General features: G+C 36.6%; 1 protein-coding gene across 1 annotated transcript in view; it reads left to right on the forward strand.

The window, feature by feature from the left end:
* The window catches only part of Efl1 (elongation factor like GTPase 1), a 149,266-nt gene that overhangs the window by 95,844 nt on the left and 39,458 nt on the right, over positions 1-13,964 (forward strand). Inside the window, exon 16 of the mRNA XM_046438443.2 lies at positions 12,992-13,123. Coding sequence (XP_046294399.1) covers positions 12,992-13,123 — 132 coding nt within the window. The remainder of the gene's footprint in view (positions 1-12,991; positions 13,124-13,964) is intronic.

Genomic DNA, 13,964 nt, shown 5'->3' on the forward strand with positions numbered 1-13,964 from the left:
GCTTCCATATCTTCCTGAAGGCTTTTCCCACAGTTTGAGTGTAGTTGGTAGTACGGCCTCCTCCTCTGCCACCTAAGCCAAATGCCATGAGCCATTTTCTTAATGGAGAATTGTAATGCAAGTAAGTTAAGTACCAAGGATTAGCTTTAGCATGGACTGCATTATCTTCTGGAGTTCAGAGGAGAGACATGTCCAGAGAATTGGTAGAATGGGCCCTGCAGGGGATTGAGGTACTAAGGAAAAAGAAACCAGCCATGACTGGGTAATCCAGTAGCCAAGCCTTAGTCTTAAGTGGAACGAAGGGTGTGTTACTTGTCACTTGATTTGTCTTTTGGCCCAGTCCTTTTGCTCCCAGTCCTTTTACTTTGGAAGCCTCAAGTTGAACTTTGAAGACTCACCGTGTAGAAAATGCTGGGTCACAGCCATGTTTTAAACCCTCTGAGTGAAGCATAAAGAAGAAGAAGCATTTCTACTACTTGAGAGACACCTGCAGAATTAGCACCCTGACAACACTAATGTCCACGTGTCTATGGCAAGTGTGAACTCATGGGCCCATAAAGAACAGCCCCTGGTGTTCCCAGATTAGTTGATGAATACATTCCAAATAAGGCCTTCTCTAAACTGATAGGGACAGAAAGTTGGTGGAATTTGGTAATTATTGTTAATCTTAACAGTAATAATAGACATAGGTGGGGTAGCCTTGAGAAAATGGTTTGTGTTATTCTGTCATGAGGACTTTTCACAGATGCTCCATCAGCATTTATTTATTGCATTATGGTAGGATTTCTTAGTTTGCAACAATTTTCATAAGGGGCAGGGTTTGCTAATAAATACTTGTTTGTGAAAATAGCCAGTGCCGCTAATTTCTCCTTGTGAGTCTTCTAATTTGGGTGAACTAGAAATGGTAATCTCACCTCACAGTATTTTATGGTTCTTTCCCCAGAGATTTGCTTCATAAGGCCATCATTATTAGAAGCTGTGGAAATTTTCAGTTTGAAATTACCTTTGTGTTATTTTGCTGATCCACATCTTACAGCGTATTTTCTCAGCACCAAAGAAATATTCCCCATGATCTGGGATGAGATTATATTCTAATGGTAGTTAGATTTTAGCAGTGGTAGACGGTAAGTATGGAAGGGGACACATGGATTTTTTTTATAAAGGCAATAGTAGAAAAACATGGTGTTTTCTGATGACTGTTTTGTTTTTTGAAAAAAAATGAAGAAGACCAACAACAAATGGTAGTTTTATAAACCTTTTTGAGCATCTTCCAGTGGATATTTAAAACGAAACTCTTGTGTGAACCACAATATGTCAAGAACCAGAGAGTGGACAGAAATATGCAGCCAGGAGGAGGCTTGGCTGCACTTTCGGCAATAAGGAAGCAATCTGGTTGAGGCCAGACATGCTCAAGAGAATCCCTGTAAGGCCTTTGCAATGCAAGACTAATTTTATTAGTCACTGGAGGATGTGGAGGGAAAAGATACAAGGAGACAAACCAGGTGCTGTCTCTTCTGCTGCCAGTTGTTTTTTAAAGGCTCTGGAATAATTTATCATTATTAGTTGCAGTTATTGGCATCTCTGAAAGACTCAGAAGCACTTAAAATAGCCATGTAATTTGTGTCAAGTAACTTTTAAGTAACCTTTCATTGATGCATAATATGCATATGGAAAAGTATGCAAATCACAAATGCATAGCTTAATGATTTTGCATAAACTGAATACATGCCAGTGTAATTAACATCCAGATCCAGAAGCAGAATTTTACCAGCATCCCTGAAGCCATCTCCTTTCCCAGTTACTGCCCTCCTTACCCCTAGGGGTAGCAACTCTCTAGGCTTCTAATATCATAAATTAGATTTACCTGATTTTAAATTGAATCATATTATATGTAAATTGAATCATATGGAATGCCTGCTTGTGTTGGGCTTATTTCATTCAACATTCTGTTTGTGAGATTCATCCACAACATTGCACGTGGTTGTGATTTGTTCATTCTCATCACTGTCTTGTGTGACTACCATGATTTAATTATTTGCTCTTCTTTTGGTGGATATTTAAGTACTTCCAGTATTTGGCCGTTATGAATATTATTGTTTTGAACATTCTTCTACATGTCTTTTGGTGAGTGTACATACACATTTCTGTTGGAAGAGAAATTGTTGAGTCATAGAGTAACTGTAAGCTTTAGCTTTAGAAGTATCTAAAGGTTCCAGTTGCTTCCTGTCTTTGCTAACACTTGCTTTTGTTTTCATTTTCATTTGAGCCATTTCTATGTGTATGGGGTAATATCCTGCATTGATGTCCCTAAAGACTGGTGAACTTTCGCTTCTTTTCATTCATTTATTGACCATTAATTTTTAGTTATCTGTGAAAAGCCTGTCTTTGCACACTTTTTTTTTAAATTCTCTACCTTTTTTATATTGATTTGTAGGCATTCTTTATTTATTCTGTGTAAAAGTCCCTACTTGGATATATGCATTGAAAATATTTTCTGAGTTACTTTTTTTTTTTTTTTCAGTTGTAGATGGACATAGTACCTTTATTTTATTTATTTATTTTTGTGTGGTGCTGAGGATCAAACCTAATGCCTCTTACATGCTAGGCAGGTGTTCTATCACTGAGCCACAACTCCAACCCTCTGAGTTGCTTTTTGCTCTCTAATGTTATCTTTTGATAAATAGAAGTTCTTAATTTTAATATAGTCTAAGATTTTTCAGTTTTTTTCCATTATGATTAGTGCTTTATATGACCTGTTTAAGAAATCTTTGCTTATTCCAAAGTCTGTAGTATTCTTTTTTGGTTACTTGTCAGATGTTGTTTTTAGTTTATTTGCAGTCTATGATAACAAAACTGCTTTGAAAGTTGCTTCTTCTCACCAGGAAATAATGCATACGATGGAGAAGATACTGGTCTGAATTGAAATGACCTGTTTACTTAAAAATTAGTTAACATTCTAATACGGTTACTTTTTCCCCTTAGGAATTACATTTCCTCAAGAGATTCTAATATCAAGGAAGCTGTATCTGTGCCATAGTGTCTATGCCACATCAAGATGCAGACATATGGCAATAGTCTCAAGCTTCAAGGTGCAGGGATTGGCATAATTAATCAGCAACAATGTGACTGAGTTTTTAAAATGCTATAGGAGTGACCAATGGAAACCAAGTTACATTTAGGAGCAAAAAGTTCTGTTATGCTATTGCACAATAGGGTGACCATAGATGATAATGTATTATCTATTAAAAAAGCTAGAAGAAAGGATTTTGAAAGTTTTTATCATAAAGAAATGATAAATGTTTGGGGAGATAAATATGTTTAACCTGATTTAAACATGCAATGTAATACATGTATTGATTGAAACATGATATGAAACTCCATTAATGTGTATAATTTTTATCTTATGAATCAGTTAAAAAATAATTTTTTAAATGTTTTAGGAGCATTTAAAAAACAAACACAGCATATCAAATACAAGTTCTCTCATTTATTCATCTGTCTCTATCCTGTGGTGTTCAGCACAGGTTTGTAAACATGAGTAGCCAGTAGATATTTAATAAAATAAATCTAAAAAGCACAGAAGTTATATGAAATATCCATTCAACTATTTTCAAGTAACTTATAATGTATTAGACTACAAGATTCTACAGAACCCCTTATAAATTCCATAGTTCCTAATACTGAGGACAATATTTAACCCTTGGAAAAGTGGTCATTATCAGTGGTAAAGGTCTCGGTGTTCCCAGGTGTTGCTGGCCCATGCCTAATGCCAAGGTGGCCTATAAGTGGATCTGGAGATGAGGTCTGTCAGTGGGACTGAGATTCATCACAGCCAGCCTTCGGTCTAAGGCTGTCCCAGGCCTCTCTCAAGACCTTGGTTAACCCACAAAACATTTCAGCTCCCTGTCAGATAGGAATCCAAAGTCCCTCTGTGGGCAGCAGGCACTGGGAAATCCAAGTCTGGAAGTCAGACTGGAGACCGCAGTCTTAGATTCTGGGGTCAAAATTGATTAATGTTAATCTAGTCCATTTATAGCATAATTCCATGTTTTATTGCTCTGTGGTAATTCAAACAATGTGAACATTGAAGACACAGAAGCAACATTTTAAAAACTTTTTAGATGTGTTTTAAATTTTTTATTATCATAAAGATAGTACATTTCTGGGGGCTGTGGATATGGCTCAGCAGTAGAGTATTCACCTAACACATTCGAGGCACTGGATTCAATCCTTAGCACCACATAAAAATAAATAAACAAAATAAAAGTATTGTGTCCAACTATAAAAACTAAAACATATTTTTTAAAAATAGTACATTTCTGAGCCATTAGTTTAAATGTAGAAAAACAAAATAAAATGAAAATCATCTATAATCCCATTATCCAGAGAGTCCTTATAGACACTTTGGAGTCAAATAAAAAAAAATTTTAATATATACATATATGTATTTTTTCTTATATATTTTTGCATTTGAAGTTATAACGTTAATGTACATGCATTGTAGCTGGGCAGGTGGCAAAAGCCTATAATCCCAGCAGCTTGGGAGGCTGAAGCAGAAGATGGTAAGTTTGAGGCTGCCTGGGCAATTTAGTGAGACCATAGTGAGCCCTGTCTCAAAATAAGAAATAAGAAGGGATAAGGATGTAGCTTATGATACAACACTCACCTAACTTGCACAAAGCCCTGGTTCAATTGCCAATATGATAATTAATGAATTAATTGATAAATAAAATTTTAGTGGAGGTACTAGGGATTGAATTCAGGGTACTAGACCACTGAGCCACATCCCCAGCCCTATTTTGTATTTTATTTAGAGACAGGGTCTCACTGAGTAGCTTAGTGCCTTGCCTGTGCTGAGGCTGGCTTTGAACTCACTGTCCTCCTGCCTCAGATTCCCGAGCTGCTAGGATTACGGGTATTCACCACTGCACCCAGCTGGATAAATAAATTGTAAAAGATAATAGTTTTTAAATCAATTCAATCGAAGCTAATTATCTGGTAGTTACAGAAATAAGATAAAAATCAGTTGTGATCCTATGTAACAATCATTAACATTTAGAAAGTTTTAAATATATCAAAATGAATAATATAATAAATGTTCACATACCCACAATCCAGATTTAACTAATTTAATGTTTTTTCATAATTATATCAAATATTTGTATACAAAGTGAAATGTAACTTAAGCCCTTGTATCTCTCCCTAATCCCATTAATAACTCCCACCTTCTCCCGTAGTAATCATTTTCTTAAGGTTGCTATGTATTTTCTTTTTGTGAAGATTTAAAATTTATTTGTGGGTTCAGTAGATGTCTGTGAGCTACACACATATATATATGTTGAATTTTTTTCTTTTTTGAAACTTGTTTTATACATAATTTAAAAATTTTGCATAACAATATTGTTTGCGACCTTGTATGTTTTCTAGATTTTGTGTGCTGATTCCAATTATATGAACTTATCATAATTTATCCAGTCTTCTGTTGATGAATGTTTAAGGTTGCATCAATTTTTTTGCTATCCTAGTGTTGCAGTGGACACTTCTGAACACGTTCCTTGTGCACGTGGATGAGTCTCTTTAGTGCAGCAATTCTTAATCTTATCAAACCCAAACATTATTTTTATACAACTATAACTTCACCTTTCCACCCAGAAGTGAAATTCAAAGATAAAATATCTGCCTGCCTACATAATTTCAAACACATTAAATACTTGAAATATAATGTAAAGGGAATTAATTTGTAATAAAATCAAGCATTTCAGTACATAAAAGCTCTAGTTTAAATGTACTAGAAGGTATAATTAAGTAAGATACTTGGAGTCATCAAGCTTATGTGACAGTTACAAATGTACTTTGTTAGAAAGGTATCACATTGATGACTCAGTTGCCATAAATGGCTGTTGGTAACAGCAAATAGCTTGCTTTCAGAACAGGTTCATTCTTCCATTGATCTGCATGGTAATTCCATTCTTAAAAATTCAGACTGCAAAAAATAATTTGTTATTAAAATGGAATTAGATTTAAGCTCAGATTATTATTAGCAGGTTTATCCAACACAATTCTCAAAAGCTACAAAGGGGATAATTTCCTTTATGGGATAAATTATAAAGTACTTGCCCCTGCCCAGCAAATACCAGTAGTAGACAACCAGAAATGCCCTTGTCAGTTACTAAATCACCTAGGGAAGCATTACCACTCTTGGCTCACTGTTGTACTTCTTTACAGCACTGCCCTAGGATGTTCACCTAGAAATCAGGTTGGTGATTGCACAGTCCTGCTGTTGGACATTGCAGAATTTTTCTGCCATATAGTTGTACCACACAGTATACATACAGTATACAAAACCTAATATTTTTTGCACATACTTGTCAATGAATGGTTTCTTCAGACTTATACCACTTGTGTTGGTGTGAAATAAAATCTTTTGATTTGCATTACTTTTTTATTAATGAGATTAGGATCCTTTTATTTGTTTTTTGACGACCTAAGTCTTCTTTTTCTTTTTAGTCTTTACTTAGAACTGCTTATATTCTTGACCTGTATGCCTGTTGGGTTGCCCATTCGTTTCTCATTGATTTTTACTTGATCTTTGGGTGTGTGTACAATTCTCTCTTTTAGGACATTGGAAACATGTGTTTCGTAGTTTCAGTATCTTTTGTTATGAAGTTTTTTTAGTGTAATGATATGTATTGAGTCTGTAGTCTTAATATCTTGAGATTTATGTTTTAAAACTTTTATATTTCACATTTATTTCTTTGAACCGTATAAAATTTATTTTTCTGAAGAGTATATGATACAGATGCAATTATATTATTAATTATTTTTCCATTTCATTGGCTAATTATCTCAGTGCTTTGTATTCATAGGGCCTCCTGTCGGGGACTATTGCCCCTTCACCATTTCCACATTCCCACCTACGTTGGTCTTTTTCTGGTCTCTTCATGCTTTTCCACTTGTTTTGTGTAACAGACTACAGCACTTCACTGGCAATGCATCCCCACCCCCAAAGTCATGCTGCTTGCTCAAGAGAGAAGAATTGACCCTTAATATTTTTCTTTAATCTGATCCACAGCAAACAGAAATAGCTCACAGCTGGTGGTACCCTTCTCTAGTTTCACCTAGTCCTTCAGGTTTCCTTATTTTTCTATTGCTTTGATCATTTCAATCAGGATATTTTGTGTACCTGTGCTGGAGTTGCCATTTCATCCAGAAATGACCTGTTTTCTGTTTTTAATTGGAAATATTTAGGGCTCAAAGGTAGAAGGAGTCAGGTTATGATTTCCTGGTCCCATAAAGCCATATCTCTTCTTGTTCTTCTCTTTGCTTTTTGTCTTCAAACAAATTTCCAGCATTGTTCTCAACTAAGTATTTTATGTTCCTTTCATGATGGCCTTTGTAAATACCCCCATTTATTTAGGTGATTTGAGTTGGAATTAATTACATTTAAAAGGAGCATCACTTAAAAGCAAGTGTTACTATACAAAATACAAATTTAGGTCAGTGGGACAGGATATAAAGTTTATAAATGAATGTGATTACGAATATGAATTTATGTATTATAAAAATGTTATTACATCCTTCTTCATAGTTAACTAATACATACAAAAAAATTAAATATGTAGTTCATATCATACACTAAACTTGATTCTAAATTTGATTATAAATCCGTGTATAATCATCACTGCCACTACCATTTATTGCATATGGTTAAAACTGTAGTTAAATTCTAATCCCCCTGATTCTAGATCAAGCTGAACAAAAATACATGTTGACTGAAGGAAGGAATTGATGGCAGTTGCAAGATCCCAGGGAAGTGGGAATAAAGGGAACGAAAATGGCTTTTTCAGTTATGCTTTATACTCTACACTGCAGCTGTCAGTAAGGAACCTGACTTCTTCCTTGGGCCTCCAATGGTGCCATTTCCCACACCTTGAACCCTTGCCACCTCCTCTGCATACTTATCTCCCCACTTCTGTATGTCAGTTTCTCCAGGAAGTCTGGAACCTTTCCTGTACACTTTCACTTTCTCTGCATGAGCAAAAAGATATAATTGTCACATTGCATTACAATTGCTTGTTTATCTGTCTTTGGCCCACAACCAAATTTTAAATTCTATAAGGACAGTAGTAGTGTTCTTGTTCATTCATTCATTGAACAAGCTTTACAAAGTACCCGGTTTGTGTTCTTGCCCTTAAAACTCAAATCACTGAAAGACTAACAGAAAGTTGACTAAATATTAGTCAGTTCTTTGAAAACAGAACTTTCTAAGCATTGGATCTTAGTCACCAAGAAAACACTCAAAAGAGTGTCACATAGAAAAACACTCATAAGAAAAAACAGATGCAAAAAAAGAAGGGAAACTAATATCTGGAGAAAAATATGACAGTTAAAAATATTTATTATATAAAGAAATAACATAAATGATAACCAAAATGATAAAACTATAAGAAAGGCAGAGAAGTGCTTTGAACTAGTAATTATCTGCTTGGTTGTCAAGCCAGAAATTTGGGTTTTATCCTTGTTTCTTCTTGCCAACTTCCCGCAAACTACCATAACTTTGACATCACCAGCTCAGCTCTCTAGTTTCTTAGCATTTCTCTGTGTCCATTGCCTTCAGAATTAAGTCTGAGCTTTTTCACATGATATTTAGGTCCTTTATCACCTACCTCTCTTACCTTTGGCCTTGTATCATGCTAGCCCTTTATTTGTACTCTTTAGGTATTCTGAACTATTTCAGGTTCCTAGAACACTTTGGGCTTTGTCTATGCTGTGACTGTGTCCTGGAATCCCCTTCCCCACCATTACAAGACTACATATTATCAATCCTTCATATATGTATTTCTGTTCCTGTAGAAAACATTATTTTAATGAATTACATACTACCTCTTCTCCTTTGGCTAGCCTCTTGTAGATCCTTTTTGTACTAGTGTGACATATCAAAAGACAACCAGAAGGGCTGGGGATGTGGGTCAAGCGGTAGCGTGCTCACCTGGCATGCGTGCGGCCCGGGGTTCAATCCTCAGCACCACATACAAACAAAGATGTTGTGTCCGCTGAAAACCAAAAAATAAATATTAAAAAATTCTCTCTCTCTCCCTCCCTCTCTCTCTCTCTCTCTCTCTCTCTCTCACACACACACACACACACACAAAAAAAAAAAAAAAAGACTCTTTTTACTGCCCTTCTCTTTTCTTAGAGAAAATACTAGGCAGTGCTCAGGCGTTCTACCCTGCTTCAAAGCCCAAGATGAATTTCTGATTCCTTTGGTGAGAGCCAGACTCCCTTTGGGTCAGTCTCTTTCCATAGGAATGGAGATCTGGATCCTTTTGGGGGGCATAGTGATGCACAGTTATAACTCTCTTCCTTGTTCAGGATACTGAGGGACATGTTTCTCTAGTACAGACAAAGGTGTTCATTGTACACATCTCACAAAGTTTTTGATTCTTTAGGGTGTTACTTTTTCTCCTCATTTACTCTCTCTTCTAAGAAAAGGACCCACAGGTCTTGATAAGCTTGCTGAAGAACTATTATTAGTTCCATCTGTTCCTGTGAGATGAAAAAAAAAATGACACAGTGATGTCATTATTGCAGAATTTTCCATAGGGTCTCCATAACACCAAGAAACTAAAGGGAAATGGATTTAATGGACTTGTTTAGCATAATGAACAGACTTGACCCATCTTCTGAAAGCTTAGCTAACCCGTACTGATCTACTTTGGTGATACTGGCCAAGCATATTGGAAAAGCCTTTTTTTATATTTATGTACCTATCTGCCCACCTGCCTTATGGCAAGGGTTATAAAGTATGTAGGTTGCCTGACACTCTTTGTAGTTGCATCAATCTCTGAATTTCTAAGGAAACTACAGAACCAGGGCACACAATTGGCTGCAGAGAATATGGGCTACTTTGATATACAAAAACTAAAGGGCCCAGAGTAGAAGGTGATCTTCCAAAATCAAGGGTTCTCAGAGTCTCGCCATCTTAAGAATCTAAAAAGATCCTGATACCTATTCCAAAGTGGTGTTCAGGCTATCACAGATCTGAGGCTGTGTGGATGTCCATGATGTGTAACTTACATTTCCTGCCAAAGTTTAAAGGAATCACTCATTCCAGCCTAAACAAATTAAGGTTGATGTTCTTGGGTGTTAAAGTCAGTTTGAAATAAAAGATTAAGGGACTGTCTGTTAGCCAGAGTATTATTAACATATTTACCCACAAAATTTTTTTTTTTAATTTTAGTAATCCTTCTATTACACTGATGTAAGAGTACTTTACAAATTCAAGTTTTTCTTAATGCTGTCTTCTATCCAGACAACCAGCAGGCTGGTCCTCAGAAAGCAGATTAGTATTCAGTAATGGTTTTACCATCTTCCTGTTGTCAGTGTAACTTCATCCTAGATTGATTCAACCTGTGCAACAGGGAGTTCTTAGAGAAAAAAGTTTTCAACAGAAAACTAATCCATTTCTCAGGCCCCAGTGTTTTCAGTCTCTGGAAAATAATGCTAAAAGATGCTCTTATTGAAATTGTTTGTTTCTGGGATTCTTTTTAAAAGATAACATTAGGGACAGCATGGAAAATAATTTGGCCTGCCAATGTATACATACTAAAAATACTAGTTTTTTATTAAGAAGAATTTGCACGGTATGGTAAAGAACCTAGGAAGGGCTGAAAAACTCAGCATTTAGTTAGATATTGTAATCTCTTAACCTGTCTGTGAGATAGAGTTAACTTGTTAATTTATCTAATATTATTTTTTGTATAAAAAAGAATGACGATAAGAAAGGACTTGGATCATCTATCTTCAACCAGACAAAAGTTACAGGTGTTTACAAAAAAGTAATTTTTGCTGCCCAGTGAATTGTTTGAGTTCACATTCCTCAACCTATTTTTATTTCTCTCTAGCTTTTTAAGATTATATGCTTTTTTATTTTTGACAATTAAAAAAACTTACACCCTCTTTAATCCTTGAAATTTGAAAATAAATGTAGTAAACAAAACCAAATCAATGCCACATTAATTTTGGACTTCTTCTCCTGTCTCAGAAATTCTGAAATGATTCCCCAGGGGAAACATGTCCCTCATCCCCCATCCCAGTTGAAAAGTGCTTTAACAAACCTACTTTATGTGACAAAACTATCACTCATTTTTGTCATAATTTTGACTGAAGTGAAAATAGTCCTGTAGCATATCTAGAAAGTTACTTAATTGTGATTCACCCAGATAACCTGTTTTGGGGTTTTAGAATTATATTTTAAAATAAGTAAGAACAGTGACATGTAATACAGGTAGTAAATGTCTTGCTGTCTTTGGAGCACTGCCTTTATCAAAAATTCCCAGTCTAGGGATATTATGGTATTGACTTTTTTCTTTTCTGATTTCTGGGGGAATTATAATCATGGTCAACAGATCTGGGCATATCTAAATAGCAAGATAGATTTGGTAATTGGAAAAGCAAAATATAAACCAGAAGTTCAAACAGACAGTATTCAAAATTTACTGATCATCTGCAGCTTGTGCCCCTTGTGGGAAAGAGCAGCATTTATGGTTTCATTGAAACCATGTGCTGTGTGTGCAGGAAGGAAATGCATGCTGATCAGAGGTCAAAAGCATGATGAAGGAAGTTTGAAGGGGAATATTTACTGTGAGGTTTCTTGAACCCCTAGCATCACTGGCGATGATATTATTTCTGGTAGTCTTGGTGGAAACTTGGACTCATCCAGATTTGTTACATCATGATTCCAGGGGGAGACATGAACCAGAGCTGTAGCCAGATACAGGCTTCTGTGTGCTATGCCAAGAGGTACAGAAATAAGGAATGTAGGCTTTGACCAAAGAAGTATTATGCTGGGGGCACAGAGAGGATTTAGCACCATGGAAACTGTAGTCAGTAGGGTCCCATGCACAGGAAAGGTCCAGAAATCAGGCCCTGAGCTGAACAGCTAAAAGACCTAATAATATTCAGCCTGAGTTGAACCAAGGTAGAAGGATCTGACAGATTCCTTAAAAATTCTAAGAGAATTTAGAGCAAATGGAAGAAGCGTGTTTTCTGTGGACCTTTGGATAACTGAGCTCAAAAAAGTTGTGGAGATGGGAAGACAACAGATTTTAGCAAAACATAAGTAATATTTTCTTACACTTGAAGCTCTCCTCTAATTTAGTGGGGTGATGAATTCTGGATGCATTCAGGTGAGGTATCAAAGGGAGGTTTCCACACTATGTAGCCAGACAGTAGGAAACCTCTCAGCTGCTTTCCAGTTGTGTGTCTAAAGCCTGTGCTTCAGTTCCCCTCCATCAGGCTGACTGCTTGGTCAGGTGATTTCCCATCTTTCTACCCCCGCCCATTACTTGGCCAACTGAAAGCAGAAAAGTGGTGTCCTTCTTCCTTTCCTTGGTTGTTTTTGCCCAAGATGCAAAAGCAGATGCTGACTAAATACGCCTACCCTTTTCTTCTTCTTTCACCTTTCCTCAAACCCTATAACTGCTTCTTCCCTCCTCCCCTCCCCAGTCTTTACAATAACCCATAGACACAAAAGTGGCCTTGTACATGTTTCTTAATGTGCTTTAAAATGTTGGCCATTTATATTCTGGGTGTGAGATTTAGATTGTCCATTTCATCTCTCCTGGGGTATTCTGTCTGCTGCCATCTGCTCAAAGGCAAATGAGTATCCTTCAGAGTCTCATGCAACGGTCAGCTAGGAGTCTGGAGTAGATTGGTATGGAATTGGCTGAGGAGTAGTTTAGGTTCAGGTACTCCATAGCAACATCACATAATTAAGTCTCAAATTTCCTTTATCCATATGCAGTGGATTAGGCAAAAAAAAAAAAAAAAAAAAAATAGAGACATGTTACAGCTCTGCCTCATTCTTTGCAACATTTTGGAGGTGTTTGGCCCTGAGACATATATACCAGGTTGATAGCTGTTATTTTTCTAATATAAATTCAGAATTTAACTATCCTTCTTGACCCTATGGATCTTTTTCTCCCTGCAGGAATAGGAGGCTTGCAAGACTTCGTGCTAAAATCCGCAACACTGTGTAGCCTGCCATCCTGCCCACCATTTATACCACTTAACTTTGAAGCCACACCTATTGTGAGAGTTGCTGTTGAGCCAAAGCACCCAAGTAAGATAATCTTGTTTTTAAAAGCATATGATATTCATTACACTTTTTAAATGCATGTTTATTATTTGACTTCACATGATTTATTCAGCAACATACCATGAATTTTTGTTCAAGAATATAATAGAAGCAACCCTTCAAAGAGCATCTGTCATGTTGGTACTTTTGCTTTCCGGAGACCATATTCTTCTTGATGATAGGTTCATGTCTGCATCTTCCATAACCCTGGCATAGGGTTGTAGCTCAGCAAAGCTCATTTGACTACTTCTGAGTTAGAATCTTATCCCAAGCTCATTGGTTCACAATCTACCATCTAAACTATCTGTTTAGAAACCCCTTCTTGTCCCTTTTCTGCTGGCAACAAGATTTCCATGTCTGACCCTAAGATAATGATCCTTGGTTTGGGTGTTTCCTATTTGCCTGGCCAATCCTGTTAATGTTTGTATTTCTCTTTTGGTGACTGTCACTGGCCCCTTCTGCCTGTGACTTTGCTGTTTGCAGTAGTGGTAGTAAAGAAGCTTCATACCTTGCTTTAAGGGAACTAAAGAACAAATGTGTAAAGGAATAGTTTTCTGTTTGAGGTATGCAATGCGCCTGTACTTGCCTATCCTCACTTCCCAGAGCTAGAGTCCTGTAAAGACTCATCTTCCCTTCAAGTTCTAAGACATATCTTTTGCTCTTGAAGGGTTCCTGGAACCCTAGAGAAGATGCTTGGAGGACTGCACCTCTGACCTTTGAGCTCAGTCCTAGTAAACAGTAAACAGCCTTTGCCTGGGGCTTCAGAGACAGGAATTCTTTCTGGGTTGTCACTGTGGACTGATGGTGCTTTGACTGCTTCTGTAAT

This window comes from Marmota monax, unplaced genomic scaffold, assembly GCF_021218885.2.
Source record: "Marmota monax isolate L192 unplaced genomic scaffold, Marmota_monax_Labrador192_F-V1.1 WCK01_AAM20220418_F8-fsc00005, whole genome shotgun sequence".
Classification (NCBI taxonomy): domain Eukaryota; kingdom Metazoa; phylum Chordata; class Mammalia; order Rodentia; family Sciuridae; genus Marmota; species Marmota monax.